At 39.7% G+C, this 18655-nt stretch overlaps 2 protein-coding genes across 2 annotated transcripts in view; both read right to left on the bottom strand.

The window, feature by feature from the left end:
* The window catches only part of LOC121146923 (zinc finger protein 260-like), a 59819-nt gene that overhangs the window by 1220 nt on the left and 39944 nt on the right, over nt 1–18655 (bottom strand). The window lies entirely within an intron of this gene.
* Nucleotides 531–17344, bottom strand: LOC121146962 (zinc finger protein 39-like). The gene is made up of 4 exons (XM_040966530.1): nt 16946–17344; nt 8398–8521; nt 8059–8151; nt 531–709 (listed from the first exon to the last, which is right to left on the bottom strand). The coding sequence occupies exons 1-4, from the start codon at nt 16958–16960 to the stop codon at nt 531–533; spliced, it is 411 nt and encodes a 136-aa protein (XP_040822464.1). The 5' UTR covers nt 16961–17344.

Raw genomic sequence — 18655 nt, 5'->3', positions numbered from 1 at the left:
TGCACCTATGCATCTTCTCCCTTTTGTGAGTCATTTCATGAAAGGTGTGACAGGATTTACAATTGAGAGATTTCCCACAAGGTTTACACATGTAAGGCTTATTGCGCATATGTGCTTTCTGACTCACTGTAATATTTGATTTGCTAATCAGAGTGTCCTCACAGTCAGTAGATTCTAATAATTTCTTCCTTGTGTGTATCTGCTGTTTACTATGACTAGGCTTCTCTGAAAAGTTTCCTTTCCTATCTTGGCTGCATGTCTGACAGTGGAAGCTGACTTATTTTTACAGGTCTCTTCTATATGAACCCTCTCAAATGCAATGCATTTCTTCTTTCTTTTGAGGGCTTTCCCTTTTCCACTCTTCTCAGAAGCATGCCGCACAGTCTGAATCTCCTGATGCTGACTAAGAGACTCAGAGCATTGGGGAGAGTTCTCAGGCACATTACAGCTACTGGATTTCTCTCCAGGTTGAGTTGTATTAGACCCACTAGAGAAATGCACATTGTGAAATACATTCCATGCACCCCTTTTCATTTTGAAAAACTTATCCTTTTGATAACCAGTTTTGGAACACGGCTTGGGCAGAAATTAAGTCCTTTTCTTAAATCAACTTTGAGATTTGGCATGTTGTTTGTCACTGAATCTTGTCTCATATTAATGTCTTCACTTTCCTGGTTGGTTTCACTTAAGCCATGCTTTTCCTGGGGAACTGAAATGAAAAAAAAAATACATAATTGAATAACATCTAAAGGCTTCTCTTGAGATGCTCATGTAAAGACAATTAAGTTATAAGCTATCTCAGTTCTTACAAATTTTTAAACATACTAGTAAGATAAGTAAGAATTGCAGTTTTCCTCCTTTTTAGGAGTGTTAATTTTAACAGATTTCCCAATATTCAATCATGATTCTTATTCTTTAAATATTTTCTAATTACGTCAAAATGGGTTAGGTGGTAAAGCGCATTAAGCCGCAGATGAGATACCCATAACAAAGAAAAATTCAGAGTTTCAGTCCTGGATAACCTGTTTCCACTGCAGCCTTTGCCAGTATATCTTGTAAAACAGCACATGACCATTTTAGTGTTTTTGAGTCCGTGACACATTTGAGACTCCATGACAGATTCCAGCCCTTTGGTTGTTTTAGGCTTCTGGGGGAGTGAACCATTTAAGAGATTATCTCTATATGTCCCTTTGTTTCATTACATCTATCAAGAAGAGTAAAACAAGTAAGGTGAGAAATAATCTGAAAATATTCAGTAAATATATTAACGCTGATGGTAAAATGCCGTACTTTCTACTATCCATCTGTGTTCCCTGCCCTTGTACTCTTGGTGTTTCTTGCCAAAAAAACCTTTTCTGCTGATTTCATTATTAAAGAAGGATTGTTTTATTGAGTCACTGACATCCAAGTGAAGTAGAAGGAAATGTGTCTATACTCTAAAGAAGATGAGCTGCAATTAACAGGACAACAACATATGATAGTCCACCAATAGTGTGTTTACTTTCTTTCACAAATATCTGCTAAAAATTGTTGAATGGAGGAAAAAGAACAAGTTATGAGAACAAACTAGGAGAGGAAATATTTGTTTTGGAACTATACCTGTGAAATATTTAAACTTTGTTCTCTTTATATGCATACAAAATAATTTAAAAAGTGTTTGCTAGCTCCCTCTGAGATCTCCTTTCATAATTTTCTCCACTCAGCTCTTGTTATACACACTTCTGTTTGACAACTTAAATTTCTATAGCTTGTTGATTTCTGAGATACAAGAGTCGTTTCAGACTTCTACAGAAACAGTCTCCTATGATTTTATTGTTTTTCAGTGCTACTGATTGATACTGAAAAACTTCAAAGAGCAAACTCTGCTCCCTAACAAACCTTAGCCAGTCAATTCGCAGCAAAGATCTCACATGAAAATTAAAGACCTTCTAAAAGAAAAAAAAATAGGAAGACTCTAATATTCAGCCAGCCTTATACTTGATACTTAATGATACACACAGAAATATTACTAATATCATGAAAGAAATGTGAATGCAGAAAATTTCCTAATAAAATTTCAAAGAAAATTCAAAGAGGAGCAACATTTATAAGAAATGGTAGCACAAAATTATGAGTAATCAATAAATGGAGATGGAATTACATGGAGATGGGACAAAAAGAGATTAAAGAACATTCTACTGAGTGAATCATGCCTCACAGACAAATATCAGCAGCCAAATAACAAACACCTCATGAAGATGAATAACACAATATATCAAATATTTTGGGATACAGTAAAAGCACTGTTAAGAGCAATGTTTATGGCATTTAACGCCTTCATCAAGAAACAGTAAGAACATCAAATAAATGATCTAACAATGCATCTCATGGAACTAGAAAAATCAGGAAAAGCAAAGCCAAAAGTAAGAGAAAAAAATAAAAATTTAAAAGTTGAATTTTAAAAAGTGTTACAAAAAGTGAGGAGAGAGCAATATGGCAGAATAGGTTGAGGACATGTTAAAATAAAAGAAGGATTAGCCACGAAAAAGAAGAGAGTGTGCAATCCTGTGACGCGGGAGAGGACAGGCAAGAATGACACTGGAAACTCATGGACATGGGAAAGTAGCAGATAAAGTGGAGGTTCTTTGAGAAAAGTTTTTTTTAAAGTCACCAAAAGCAGAGGCAACAAAAGACAAACTAAATATTTGGGACTACATTGAACTAAACAGCTTTATTACAACAAAGGAAACAATCAACAAAGTGAAGAAGCAAGCCAACACAATGGGGGAAACTCTGCACATTACAAAACTGATAGGGGACTATCATGTAGGATTTATACTGAGCTTCAGAAATGCAATGATAGGAAAACAACCCTGTGAAGAAATAGGTGAAGGAAACGAACATTTATAAAAAGAACAAATACACATGGCTAACAGGCATTTGAAAAAATGCTCAGGCCCCGTAGCTATCAAGAAAAATACAAATGAAAAAAATACATTGAGATTCTACCTTACCCCAGGGAGACTGTCCTATATTCAGAACTCTAGCAAGAACAACTGCTGGCATGGATGTACCCTACTCTGCTGTTCATGGGAATTTGTAGTAGGCTAGTGCAGTCACTACAGATTCAGTATGGAGAGTACTAAAGTCCTCACCTTGAATGCAATGGGATCCTATATGAGCGCCAGTTCTAATCCCGGCAGTCCCGCTTCCCATCCAGCTCCCTGTTTGTGACTTGGGAAAGCAGTTGAGGACAGCCTAAAGCCTTCGGACCCTGCACCTGCGTGGGAGACCCGGAAGAGGCTCCTGGCTTCGGACTGGCTCAGCTCCAGCCATTGCAGCTGCCTGGGGAGTGAATCATTGGACAGAAGATCTTCCTCTGTCTCTCCTCTCTGTATATCTGCCTTTCCAATAAAAATAAACTAATTTTAAAAAAATATTGACCATAATAGGTCTGTACTTGGGAAGCAAGCAGAAACAATATTAGTCTATAGGTGTTAGTGTACCCGGATAGCAGAGACTCGGTAATTGCGCTACACAACTGATCCACTTGGGCCATGATGCTGGAGGCTGTGCCTAGTCCAAGAGCAGTGCTGTATCTGGTGAGGGTGTTTGTCCTGTGCAACAATGTGGCAAAGAGAAAGCACATGCTTTGGAAGATGGTATGAATGACCAGGTTCACATTTATTGCAATTTCCTCTAAGAATCACTACTCCAGGCCAAAACTGAGTATCCGAATATACTCTTGAAGTTTGTGCACACCTGACTCTATTAATTTTTATTGGGTTCCAGCTGTGAACACTGTTGCACTGGGGATTACATATTTAGTTTGAATTTGGGGCATAGCATTGTGTAAACATATTGTTCAACTACAATCTGGTAATTAGTGAGTGCTATAATGATCAAACCAGGAACAAATCCTAAGTCATTTATTCAAATTCTATGACAACTGGAAGTTACAGTTTCTTTTGAAATAAATGTTAGTCAATGTAAAACAAAAAGAATGATGCAGTAGTGACTATTGTTATAGGACCAAAGCAGTAATATAGAATACAATAGTGTGTGTGGAGGGGGTGACTGGGAAGGTGGTCATCCTGAGTGAATGAAAATGGTTCAGGAAGATAAAAAAGCAAAACAAAACAAGCTATATTCTAGCATTTGCAAAAAGTGGTCCCAAACGGAGACCATTATGCTCAGGGACATAAGCCAATCACAAAAATTATCATTCTTAAAATTCATGAAAAAGTTGGTGTTTTCAAATAAAAAAGTAAAACTAACAAATGAAAAAAAAAAAGATAAAAAAAGATGAAAAAGCACAGAAACAGAATGATCAGAAGTTAGTATTAATATGTATGTACCCCAAAACTGGAAAATCTGGAAGAAATGCACAGAACTCTCGACACAACTGATTTATCAAAACTGCCTCATGAAGATACAAAACCTACATAGACCAGTAAAGATGTAGGAGACTGAATCAATATTAATGACCTTCCAACGAAGAAAAACCAGGAGCTGATAGCTTCACTACTTACCAAGCTTTTCAAGAAGCAATTCCAACTCTGAAACTATTCAAATTAATTGAAAGGTAAAAAATCCTCCCCAACTCCTTCTATAATGCCAGTATCAACTTAATTCCAAAGCAACCAAAAACTACAACCAAAAGCAACTTAATTCCAAAGCAACCAAAGCAACTTAATTCCAAAGCAACCAAAAACTACAAAAAAGAGAAACGTGGGCCAATATTCCTCATAAGCTAATCAAATCCAACAACAAATCAGAAATATCATTCACTTGACTAAAGCAGATGTCCCTTGATGGCAAAGATGGTCAATGCATGCAAAAACAAATGTGACTATATCAGATAAAAAAATTGAAGAGTAAAATCTAGGTGATGCTTATCATGCAGAGAAAATATATTTGGTCAAAACACAATATCCTTTTTTGATATAAAAATTAAGCAAATTGGGTATAGAGAAACATATCAACACAAGAAAGAAATATATGACAAACCCACAGCCAGTATCTTGTTAAATGGGGAAAAGCATAAAGCATTTTAATTTAGGTCCAAGACCAAAGATATGGACTTTTACCATTAATATCCAATATGGTTTTAGCCAGACAAATCAGACAAGAAAAAAAAAAATCAAAGGATACAAAAGAGACAAAAATCAAAATTTTCCAGTATTCAGATAAAATTTTATGCACAGAGGGAATGAAAAGACTCTATTAAGACTACTAAACTCATAAGACAGTTTGGTGAAGTTGCAGGATATATAATCAGGAAACAAAAAAAAAACCCATACAAATAAATTTAAATATCTTGGAATAAATTTAAGAATATAAAAGATCTCAATAAGAAAAATTATGAGTCATTAAAGAATGCAACAGAAGAAACAATTAAACAACCTTTGATGCTCATGGATTGGAATTATCAAAATGTCCATTATAACCAAAGCAATTTAGAGATACAATCAAAATATCAAGGGTTCTTGTTCTCAGTATTATAAAAAGCAAGCAGAAAACTCTAACAGGAACACAAGGATCCAATAGTCTAGGCAATTTTAAATAAAAGTAAGGCTAGAAACATAACAATATTATATTCCAAGACATATTGCAAGGCATTTATAATCAAAACGTTGGTACTGGGACAGAAACAGACACTTGGACCAATGCAACAGATCAAAAACCACAGCAATAAATCCACACATCTACAACCAAATAATTTTTGTAAAATGAGCTAAAATCACTTCCTGGAACAGCTAACTTTCTTTCACCAAATGATCTTGTGAAAACTGTTTCTCTAAATGCAGAAGTATCAAACAAGAACCCTAGCTTACATTTTACACACAAATCAAATGATAGTGGATCAAGCATCTAACAAGACCTGAGACCATCATGTGACCAGAACAAGACTGGCAAAGCATTACCAAACATTGTCATTCAAAAGCATTTCTTGGATAAGACACTCAAAGCAAAGGCAACAAAACAAAGTAAACAAATAGGATTATATCAAGAAAGAAGCTGTTGCACAGTAAAGGAAACAAAAAATGAAGAGAAAACCAATAGGAGAAAATATTTCCAAATACATCTGATAAAGTAATACTGTACAGAATATATAAGGAACTCATAAAGCTTAACAACAGCCACAAAAAATCCAATTAAGTAATGGGTAAAGGATATGAACAGGCAGTTTTCAACAGATGAAACCCAAACTTATGAAAAATTCTCCAGATCACTAGCTATCAGGGAAATGCAAATAAAATGACAATCAGACTTCCTCCCCAACCCCAGTTAGAATGGTTAGCATTACAAAGTCAAGATATGGATAGAAAGACACCCTAACACACTGTTAGTGGGAATGGGAACTAGTATAACCATTATGGGAGACAACACAGAGATTTCTCAGAAATCTGAAAACAGAGCTACTGTATGACCGTCATCCCACTTCTGGGAATTTACCCAAAGGAAATGAAATCAGCTTATAAGAGAATTATCTGCATCTCTATATTTATAGTAGATCAATTTGCAATAGTTAAAGATACAACATCAACACAGATAGCCACAAGCTGATGACTGGATAAAGGAAATACAATACATACACACTATGGGATGTTACTCAGACATAGAAGAAAATGAAAGCCTATTTTTCATAAGAAAATAGGTGTAATTAGAGGTCACTATATAGAGAGAAATAACATACCTTCCCTTAGAAAACTCTATTTTCTGATTTGTGCTAAGATATTGAGCACAGAAAACATAATACATATGAGTATAATTGACATTTCAAGGTTTGCTTGTTCATAGTCCTTGTGTAACTGCTAAAGAACAGTTGTTCTTCCAACTTACTGAATTTTTCTATTATTGTAGGAGTCAGTGTGATTATTATCTCAACGTTTGCCATGCAAAATTCCAAAGAAAATCAAGGGAGGAGGAGGAAGTACAGTCTTCAAGACTGTTTAGGGCAGACATTATCTGAGAAGGAATGAGACAGTTCTGAACTGAGTGATTTTTGCATGCAAAGCAGCAGCCAGTGGAACCCCACCTGCAGGTGGACCTTGTGTGCTCAGTAAGGAATCCTGTTCTTTTTCCTCCAGTATAGGATGCTCTCGGGCCATCTCAGCAGCTAGTTAGCAATGGCAATGGGGATATAACCTTAGACTACTGCCACATCTGCAGAGAAAAATCTGACACCCTGATTAAGTAAACTGAAACTGTTTTTGTAGAATAGGGCTCCTATCCCTTGTGTAGAGAAGAAACCTATGGTCTCCCATGTTTACAAATCTATACTTTGTCTCTTTTTTTATATCTAGTGGTACACTGTCTGGTTCATGCTGTGCAGGTCATGGCAGTATGGGAGTAGGGAAGCAAAAGAATGAAGGACAGTTAGTGTCATTATATTCTTATAACTGTATATATGAGATACATGAAATCTATTCCCTTTATGTAAATACATAAAGTGTGAGAGAAAAACAAGTGAGATTTTATGCAGTGTATCTAATCCAGGAAAAAGTCTTACTAGAGCTAGAAAGGGACTGAATATTTCTATTTTAAAAAAAAATAACCTGCTTATTTATACAAAAGGCAGAATTACAGAGACAGAGCTTCTATCCATCACCCCACGCAGACGGTCACAACAGCTGCTGACTGAGTCAAGCCTTAGGCAGGAGCTTTGTCTGGATCCCTCACATGGGGAACGGAGCCCTGAGTAGTCATGCCACCATCCTCTCTTTCTCAGGTACATCAGAAGGGAGCTGGACAAGAAGTAGAGCAGCCAGCACATGAAGGGTTCTACATGTCATGCCAGAAGCATACACACACATTTAACACACTGTATCACAAAGCTGCACCCAAGACTGGATGCTTTTTGAAACAATGAAGATATCACCAAGAGCAGAACAAGAAGCAGGTTGGTGGACACATGAGTTTACTCTAGGCTGGTAGCTCTGCACCTACGAGCCCTGCCTGTGGGAGCAGCTGCCTCAGGTCTGGGATGTGGGAGTGCGGTAGTGGGAAGAGCTCCAGTCAGTGTCTGCCACACTCGTTCCTTCCCAGTCCCCCTGCCACTGTGTGCCGACTCACCTGGGAGACCCTGGTTTAGGCATTCCTGCAAAATCCATGGATCTGCTCCTTGTTCCAGTTTGGAGATCAAGCCAGGTTTGGGAATGCAGTGCCCTGTTCATGGGAAATAACACGACATCATCAAATCACTAATTAAGTTTTTTTTTTTTCTGATAAGAACTTGATGCAGGAGCTAAGCAATGAAATGTGCCCATTTGAATCTCGTACCAGAACAGATACTCAGATTTTTTATGTGCACAAATTACAAACCCACCCAGCATTAAACCTCGTGACTTGTTCACTGGTTTGTAAGTAAGAAGAAAATGTTCCAGATTGGAAAGTGTGAGGAAAACCACTCACCCACAGATACCAGGCTGCTGTACGTCTCCAGCATCACATCCCTGTACAGGGCCCTCTGATCATTATTCAGAAGCTGCCACTCCTCCCTGGTGAAGTCCACAACCAGGTCTTCAAATGACAACACCTGTAACAGCACATTTCTGCTCAACATATCATCTTTGTTACAAAACAAAGACTGAAGTACATCCTTTTGTGAGTATCTTACATGCCAAAAGATCCAGGTAAGTTTATAAATTACGTCGTGACAGAAATCAAAATCATAATAAAATACGAGCTTTATGTTAATTTAAAGCTTCACCATTACTGCAAAAGAGTTTTCATATGTTAGAAGTAAACTTCCTCCTCACGATCCTGAGAGGAGTTCACACTGTAATCTAGATAGGAGCATATGACTGACTGGAAATGCTGCAGAAACAACACAAGATACATTTTTTCAATATGAAACCAAAATGGAATTATTTTTTCTATATTATCAGGTTGTAGTTCACTAAAACAATGAGAATATTTACATCTGCTTGAATATGTTTTCATGAATACAATACAGTACGAATTAGGTGATAAAAACATTTAAAACCACAGGCCAGGTAATGGGGGCTACAAACTAAATGATTGGGCAGTAATCACGTTCAATGCTGATAATTAAGATTTGTTTGACTCCCATTCCTAAACAATTACAGCAATAACAATTTTATATGTTTACTCTTTTTGTGAATGTATCTGGAAAGTATTTGATAAGTAGTTTCATAAACATTTACATTTCCTTCCCCAACAAAAATAATTGCTATTTTCACATACAAATAGATGCCCATTTCTTAAAACACACAATATAGATAACAGGAAACCAATGAAATACAGCTGTAGTAACTTAAAAGGTTTTCATTTTCAATTCACTGTGAGACAGATGGCAAAGAAATAATTGCATAGAGGGGAAAAAACAGAATGAGACATTGTAACTTATCAGAACAAAGGGAAGTAAGGAGACAGAAGAACTCACTGTAATTCAAAACAAAAGAACAGCAAACAAAGGATTCACCATAATTTTTTGTATAGAGAGTGAAAATGCAGAGTTTGTTTCCTTTCCACTGTGCATGAGGTATGGGGTAAATACTGGCAATGCATGCTGAAAATGGGATAAAAGACAATGAATGTGGCAGGAAAGACACTGACTTTGTTTGACATTTCTGTAGGCAAATATGTGTGGATGTCCAAATGCCAATGGCTATCTGATAAATAACTCAGCAGAAAGTGCCAAACCTCAAATGACTGGCACCATTCCAGTGATGCCTGAGGCCATCACAGTGAATGCAAGACTCGGTGCGGAGGCAGCAGGCAGAAAATGGAGCAGCACAGAATCAGAGCAAAACCTGACATCCAGTCAGAGGAAAAGAAGAGAGTATTACTGGAATAGGGTAATAGAGAATGCATTTTCAAAGCTTAAGGGATAAGTAAAATTTAATAGGAAGTAGTCTACTTGAGATAAATAAAGGATTTTCTGGGAAAAAAAAAAAAAGCTAACATAACTGAAGGAACTGGGTGCATCCGTGGACAAGGGCGCTGTTCAAAGCCCAGGTGTTCTGGCTTGGAACACTAAGTGGCAGCGCTTCCTCCACAGTGCTACCTCTCCACTGTGCCTCCCTCTGGTTAAAACTGACAGAGACAGCATCCCTGGCCTCAGTACTATCTTATGCTTTCCTTGAGTGTAAATAACACACCAAAGCATACCAAGATGCTGTGTTAATGTCTTCTCTCTTGCCTTTTTTAGTTTTACTAACATAAGAATAATTAGCCTAAGAACTGCTAACTTCACATAAGATAAGAATTAATGAAAGCCTTTGTGTGACATCTGCGTTCTTTTGGGGTATAAAAGTCTGTATTCTCAAATAAATTGCATCATCCTGAAAGTGCGGTGATGGTTGCAGTGGAGAGTACTAGAATCATTTCTCCCTTAAGCTTCCTCTTGTTGTCCGATTAATCCTGACACGTAACTAATGACATGGATCTCCACTACAGAATGCTAAAAGAAGCTCCCCAGGGTGGATTAAATCATGCAGGAGCATTATTTGTATGCAAAGTAAGGAATCAGAACCACTAAAAAAAAACTACCTTGTCTATGGTCAAATTTGAAAGACCACATATTTTTTCTAATTAACTTCTTCAAAAGAGGAAAGATCTGAAAAAATAGCACATGGTATGCAATATTCATATGCTGATTCCATATGTATTTGAAGGATAAACAGTACAATGCATTGGGGTCAAAAATGGAACTACCCCCTGTAAAAGTCCCTATATATGAGCAATACAACATGTAGCTCCATGTACATTATGATAAACTACTCACCTTGTAATTTTTAATGTACCGAATAACAAATAAAAGCTTATAATGATTTTATCAATAAAAGAAAAATGATAGAAAATCATAACACATTTCTTTGCTATTCACAAATAATGTTAGACCAATAGCACTCCTTTTAAAGTCACTGATGAAATGAATGTTAAATATAAACATGAATAGTAGTGACCTCATTCATATTTTAGATCATTCTGCAGGACATTCACCAACACAAAAGATGAACTGAGCATAAATCAAGATACAATCAAAATTGTAAGACTATTTTTTCTTCTGACGAGATGGGATTAAATTAGAAATCAATAAAAACAAACCCAAGTCTCTAATATTTCGAAGTAATCTATTTCTAAATAATGAGTCAAAAAAACTCAAGGTAAATTAGAAAATGGAAAAATTATTCTAAGAATTAAATTGCCTTTTTCTATCTTAGAGATGGAATCTAATGCACATTAACTAACTGGTTAACTAATGTACTTATGACAAAAATAATAATATTAGGTTGAGATTAATATTGGACATAAATGGCATGTAGCAAAATCTTGGAACTCAAAAGTAATAAAAATAGATTTTAAAAAAGCAATGAATGAAACACTTCCACAGGGGTTGGCGTTGTGGCACAGTGGTTTAATCTGTGATTTGCACGCTGGCAACCCACACTGGAGTGACAGTTCAAGTTTTACTTAGTCTGCTTCTGAGCACACAAGCTGGCGCTGGAGGCAGGCCAGGCCAGGCACAGATTTGGCATTCATCAGCATCTGGGTGGCCGGGTCTGGGGACGGACTGGGATGTTCTAAGTTGCATAACCTGTTGGTACGTGGAAGATTCAGGACAGAGTTGGGTTGTGCCTGGCCGGGCTGGGCTGCAAACCCACTAGGCAAGAGCTGAGACTGTAGGTGAGCAATGCCAGACTGGGTTGAAGCACCAACTAGCACACCTAAGATGTGGGTGTGGAAACAGGACTGGGAGGGAAACTGGGAACCCCACTGCTAGGCTGCAGCTCACACCAGTGAGTGACACAGCCAGAGCTGGTGGAAAGTAGGCTGGGCAAGGCTGTAGCGCCCAATGACATGTGTAGGCCTGGTTTGCGAAAGGACCAGAGTAGGCTAGGCCCCAGCACCTACTGGTACTCATGAAAGCTGAAAGGGTATGGATGGTCAGGCTAGGTCACAGCACCCAGTTCACATGAGAGCCAGGCTTGGGGGTTGTCCAGGCTGGGCTAGTCTGTAGCACCCATTAGTGAGAGAGCCAGGAAGGGTACAAGCCGGTTGCATTTGGTTGCAGTACCCATCAGAGTGCTAAGCCTGGGGGCAGGCCATCTCACCCTGGGATGCAGCACCAGCAGGCACAAATCAGATCTGGGTTGGAGGGGACTTGGTAAGGGAACTTGTGGAACTCCCCTGCTAGGCTGCAGCTCCCAACAGTGAGCACAAGATCTGGTGCTGAGGCAGATCAGATTAGCTTAGGCTTCAGCACCCGCTGGTGTATGTTTCAGCTAGGTCTAGGGGCAAGCTGGATTGGGCCAGTCCACAGCACATATTGGCATGACCAAGAGCCAGGATGGGGTGCTGGCCAGGCTGCGTTATACCACAACATCTGACAGTTCATTCATATGAGCGCTGGGGAAGGACCAGGCTGGCATAGGCTGCTGTTCCTGCTGGTGAGAGTTGGAGCTTGGAGCTGGTAAAGAGGCTGGGTTGAGCCAGGCTGTCATATTTGCTGGTGAATAATTAGACTGGAGGAAGGCCATTTCCCCGAATGGCCCACACACCTATTGGCACCTGCAAGACCTGGCATGGGAGTGAGCCTGGTCAAAAAAAAAAAAAAAAAACTTCATGTATTTCCTTACTTGGCTGCTGCTTTCATGCGTGAGCAGGAGACCTGGGATTGAGGGAGATGTCTGGGGTACACTGCTGCACCTGCCGGCATGTGTATAAGCCAGAATGAGTATGGGCCAGCTGGTCTATCCCAAAGTCCCTGCTAGCAAGTGCTAGGACTGTGTGTGATCATGTCAAGTTAGACCGCAGTACCCCTGGCAGGCACAAGATCTGGGTCTGGGACTGCACCTGGTAGAAGAAATATGGGCATTTCCCTACTGGGCTGCAATTCTCAGTGGTGATAATCAGAGCCAGGGCTGGGGATGGGCCAACCTGGAAAATACAGCAGCACTCAGCATACCTTCTGGCAGAATGTGGGAATAGTTCAGGCTGAGCTAAACTGCAGCACTTATGACTGTGAAAATCGGGCCAGAAGTGGGCTGCATTAAACTGCAGTTATAATAAGAGATTGCACTGAGATGTACTGACCAGGCACCTGCAACCACTGCTATGTGCCTTGGCTGGTGCATGTGACAGATGGAACCTGCCCCTGCAGTAGCTGGTGCACATAAGAGTAAAATCTAAGAATTCTCCAGGTGAGCTTTCTTGGGAGATTTCCCAACTAGACCACTAGACTGAGATCCCATCACAGGGAAAACCATACATCTTAGAGTGCAAGTATTAGGACTGGGCTTACTCAGTAGATGATGTATCTGCACTGGAAAGCATGCCCAGATGCACTAGGGGATGCGACAGGTCATCTAGGGCAGCAGAGGACGATGACTATTGCAACAAAGGATGGAAAGCAGAACAGCTCAGATCATTTTCCTGGCCAAGCTTTGCTCCATGTTCCTGGGCCTGGGAAGACACTACGGTAGACCTAGTCAGCCAACAGACCTTTGCAAGATTTTCTCAACTCTGATGCAATGAAGTGGATGACATCTCAGAACAGTCAAAAGCACTCAAATAATACCCTTGGAACACTCTTCCCCACACCAGAGTCTTTAAGGCGTCATCAAAGAACCATCCCCTATCCCAGGGTGCTGATGTGATTTGACAGCATAGGAGTGGCCTCTATCCCTTCCTCAACTGGGGATATAAGTGGAAAAAAATTTGAAATATTTGCCCCATCTACCTCCACACCTTGACCCTCCCCAGCCTAATCAAAAATCCACATGGGCATGTATCCCTCAACTATGTAAATAATACTAAAAATAAAACTTAAAAGTATTCTGTGAAAAAGACGTACAAATGGCTAATTAACACATGAAAAAATATTCAGCATTACTTATATTTGGGCAAATGCAAATGACAATCACAATGTGATATCACATTACAACCACTGCCATGTATACTACAAAAGACAATAACCACAGCGTGAGCAACAACTTTGCCTTATACCTAGGTAAGTATCACTGCTGGGAGAAATCAGCTGGCTGGAATAATGGGCCCGGTGCATGCTAACTCAGTGTGCCAGCACAGCTCCCCCTTTGTTAACATTGAATCTGTGGGGGAGCGGGTTAGAGTACCATCACTGCCCATAATCAAGGGTACTTGGGCTGGGTTGGGAGGCCAATGAGGGCTTTTGATGTGGGCAGAGCTGTGTCCATCCCAAAAAGGCACCTTAGCCACCACGTCAAATATTCAACACAGGTAGAAATGATGACATATTTTCCTCTTTTCTATGTATCTTTCCCTTTACACTGGTCCATGTGTGCTTCCCTCTACTCTAAATTCCCACATGCTTCCTCTGATGACTCCTAAACCTACAACCACACCTTAGTAGAGATCAAAGCTTATCACTGAGATAATACACCCTTCACAATTTTTGTCAAGAGTGACATTCCTCATAAGAAAATGCTTTCAGGTTTTTTTTTTTTTAACGATTTCTTTATTCTTTCCTTGTAAGAACTATAAGAGAGAGGGGCAGAGACTGAAGGAGAGTTCTGTCTGCAAGTTCACCCCCCAAGTGGCCACCAATGGAGAGTTGGGCCATTCCAAAGCTGGGAGTCAGGAGCTTCTTCCAGTTCTCCAATGTGAGTGCAGGGGCTCAAGTACCTGGGTCATCCTCTGCTGCTTCTCAGGTCATTAGTAGGGAGCTGGATCAGAATTGGAGCAGCCGGGATATGAACGGCTGCCATGTGGGATGCTGGCATCCCAGGCAGAGGATTAGTCTGTTTTACCACAGTGCTAACCTCCAAAGTATTTTGGTTTTAATGAGTAACAGCTGTTCCTACATTGACACATGGCATATAAACACTAGAATAAAGATTCAAGAGCAACAAAATCACAAAACTTTAATGCTAGATAAAGTTATACTGGAGAGGTGAGGAAGAGTCCAGAAAAATTCCCATTTTCATGACGCGGGTCAGGCTATATATATACTTTACAAAATTAAGGGAAGGATGAATATTTATTTTCATTTGAATACTTATTTTCATTTGAAAGGCAGATTTTACTGAGCAAGAATCAGAGTGATAGAGAGAAAGATAAGGTTTTCCACCTATTGATTCACTTCCCAATTGGCCACAATGGTCACACCCAAGCTGTTCTATAGCTGGGAGCCAGGAGCCTCCTCTGGTCTCCAACTTGGTTGGCCCTGCTTTCCCAGGCCATAAGCAGACAGCAAGATTGGAAGTAGAGAAGCTAGGACAGGAAACAGTGATCACATGGGTGTGCATGCCACAGGAACAAAGAGAAGCCTATTGAGCCACTGCTCTGACCCTCATTTTTAAATTCTTAAGTTTAGGCCCAAGGAGCTGGCCTAGTGGCTGAGGTCCTCACCTTGAAAGCACCGGGATCCCATATGGGTGCCAGCACCTCTACTTCCCATCCAGCTCCCTGCTTGTGGCCTGGGAAAGCAGTTGAGGATGGCCCCAAGCCTTGGGATCCTGCACCCATGTGGGAGACCTGGAGGAAGTTCCTGGCTCCTGGCTTCGGATCAGCACAGCACCAGCCATTGGGATCACTTGGGGAGTGAATCACTGGACAAAAGATCTTCCTGTCTGTCTCTCCTCCTCTCTGTACATCTGAGTTTTCAATAAAAATAAATTTTTAAAAAGTTCATAAGCTTTAGTTGAGATTTGAACAGCTACCAAAAATATTCAACAGGGAGTAGAAGGGTGGTCTGCAGACTGTGGAAGAGACTGTAACTAGAACAAAATCAGAGTGTCAGCCCACCGGTGGTGAGGTCTGCAAGGATAAGAGAAGGGAAGGATGAGTGAGAGAGCACATGGAATACTTGAATGGCTGATATTACGGACCAGAAAGCATCAGTGAGGTCAGGATAGAATCAATTTTCAGAAGCTCAAATATACTAGTTTCAAACATGTAAGAGAAACTAAAAAGTGCAGGGAGTCATTTATTTTTGTGACTTTGACATCACTCATGACTCCTTAATCCAACTTCAAGGTGCCAGGGCTGGATTCTTAACTCCGGCTGTCCATCGTCTTACTAACGCAGACCCCAGGAGGCAACAGCGATGACTCAAGCAACCAGGCTTCTGTCAGCCATGTGGAAGAACGGGACTGCATGCTCATTCTTCAGCTGTGATCCAGTCCTGGATGCTGTGGTTATGTGGGGAGTGAGTCGGCGGATAAGAGCTTTCTCTTTATCTCCAAATCCAAGTATGTGTCTCTCACTATGTTTCTCTCTTTCACATAAACACATATTTTATGGCAAAAGATTCTGGTAAGGTAAATATTAGAAAACAAAACTTGTTTTTGACTATAGATGTTATTGCTAAATCCTTAAAGAAGTGAATTAAGACGTTAAGTAGGTTAAGGTTCAAATGATGAATGGAATTATTTGAGTCTGTAAATTACTAAGTCTATAGCATATTCGGTGCATGTACATTGAGCTGGAGAAATGTAAGGCTGTTAAAAACCTGAAGAAAATTCCATACACTTCTTGTCCAATCCATGAACACAGCATAGGCCCCCAAAGATACTGAGGACCACACTATTTCAGCAACTCCAAATAAAATTCGTAGTAACTAACTCTGTACTTTAGCACTAGCTAAATTCCATCACTGCTGAATGTTATGTTTACTTACAAATTGGCGTTAGCCATTGTCTATTACATCATCCACATGACCAATGACAAACTGTTTTGAACTTCATAACCCACAGGAATTCAGCACAGTATCTCCTTAGATTCAGTTTGAACTATCAAACACAAATGTCTTTCTTGTTATAGCACAAGAAAGACCAGAGACTAATTTTCAGCAACCTCGGGTAGCTCTCACATGTAGTAATTGTCACAATTTTACTTTGTCTATATATACATCCTTTGACGCTGAATTACACTTTTTCATTTTAATTCACTAACTCTCACAAAGCCCCTAAAAACAATATCAAACAAAGTGAGAAATAAATAAGCAACTTACGAGAGATGTACTCATTTTCTTTTTTCTTGCAAAGCTGTAAGGTTCTCTAGAATTCAGTCTGGAAGAAAAGATGAACAGAAGGAATAGTGAGAAAATAATCTAGTTTGCACCTACATTCTTCTGTGCTAAGCAAGAATACAGTGGAAACAAATACCAAATAACGGATTAGCTGGACAACTGAAGACCGTCACCTGTGCAGGAACAGAACTTTATACGTGGGAAGGGGCAGAGAAGTCCTAGCAAAATGCAGCGCTCCCCAAATCTGTAATATGCTTCTTTACCTCTGGATCCAAGCTTCAAGATTACAGAATCTATTTAAAGTCCATTGGATAGCACCACTTGGCAATTTTGGGGGAAAAGAGGGGAGGCACAGGCAGAAAGGTCCGTGCTCAGAAACAATGGGAAAAAGCCTGATTCTGTGTTGACGATATCAGGGGAGGAAGACACACCATTCCCACAAGATGTTATACCCCTCAACCAGGAAATCAGAACGACATGGGGACTGTGTGTTCTAGCCGCATTACACGGAAACCAAGTGTGATACATTAGAATTGCTCTATACCCATGTGCTAACTGTGTGGAATTCTGATGATTAAATCTTAGCTTGACAAATCCACACTTAATGGAGAACCTGAAATGTGGACAGAGAATTTTACAAAAATTTTAAGTAATTTTATTTTCAATTTCAGTTCAGATCATTACATTGTGGCTATATACATGCTTATTTAAAGGAAAAAAGCAATTACTATTTTTCTTTAAAACACTAAAGCTTGAAAGCAATATACTTATGGCAACTCAGGTCCAAACCTTTATAAAAAATTTACTCTTTTCCATGATACACTACAGAGATTCATCCCTCCCCGACCCTTTTTTTTAAAAGATTTATTTATTTATTGGAAAGTCAGATATACAGAGAGGAGGAGAGACAGAGAGGAAGATCTTCCGTCCGATGATTCACTCCCCAAGTGAGCGCAATGGCCGATGCTATGCCCATGTGAAGCCGGGATCCAGGAACCTCTTCCAGGTCTCCCACATGGGTGCAGGGTCCCAAGGCTTTGGGCCGTCCTCGACTGCTTTCCCAGGCCACAGGCAGGGAGCTGGATGGGAAGTGGAGCTGCCGAGATTAAAACCAGCACCTTATGGGATCCCGGTGCTTTCAAGGTGAGGACTTAAGTCGCTAGGCCACCATGCCGGATCCCTCCCTGACCCTTTAAATAACTGTTTGCTCAAAATAATTAGTAATATATTCATGGATCACATTTCATGACAGAAAATCATTTTCTAATGTATATATTGCAATGATATACGTACTAGAGACAGGTCTTAAGGTATTTGTATACGAACATAAAGCTTCCATCGCCTGGAAACCCAAGTGGAGTTAACCGGTTTCTAGTTCTTGCAGCTGTTTTAGAAATGCACCAGCAGACACATAAACTCTCTGTTGCCTGGTCTTTCAAATCAGTCTTTACATAGACTAATCTCAGAGTGCAATCCCTGTGAGTCTTTGGCAGGCCTGTTCTCTGGCACCTCTCCCTCCACATTTAACACATGGATGATTCACCTCTACAAATTCCCACCGTTTGTTCCTTTATTCATTGCAGTTTAATTACTAGAGCTTCTATCACTGAGGCAGTGTGCAAAATCATGATCCCTAATAATTATATGAACGTATTTCGAAGAAACAGAGAAATGATTTAAGAATAGGCAACT

The sequence above is a fragment of the Ochotona curzoniae genome, unplaced genomic scaffold (genome assembly GCF_017591425.1).
Source record: "Ochotona curzoniae isolate NIBS_2020 unplaced genomic scaffold, NIBS_Ocur_1.0 contig_1399, whole genome shotgun sequence".
In the NCBI taxonomy this organism is placed as follows: Eukaryota; Metazoa; Chordata; class Mammalia; order Lagomorpha; family Ochotonidae; genus Ochotona; species Ochotona curzoniae.
The sequence above is the reverse complement of the archived record's forward strand: the minus strand, read 5'-3'. Positions and strand labels throughout refer to the sequence as shown.

Excerpts from the sequence above, each read along its gene's own strand:
- LOC121146962 (XM_040966530.1), bottom strand. Across the intron at positions 8,152-8,397 it reads CAGCAGCCTGGTATCTGTGG|GGCACTGCATTCCCAAACCT; the intron begins GTGAGTGGTTTT and ends TCCCATGAACAG. Across the intron at positions 710-8,058 it reads CCTAAACCAGGGTCTCCCAG|TTCCCCAGGAAAAGCATGGC; the intron begins GTGAGTCGGCAC and ends TTTTCATTTCAG.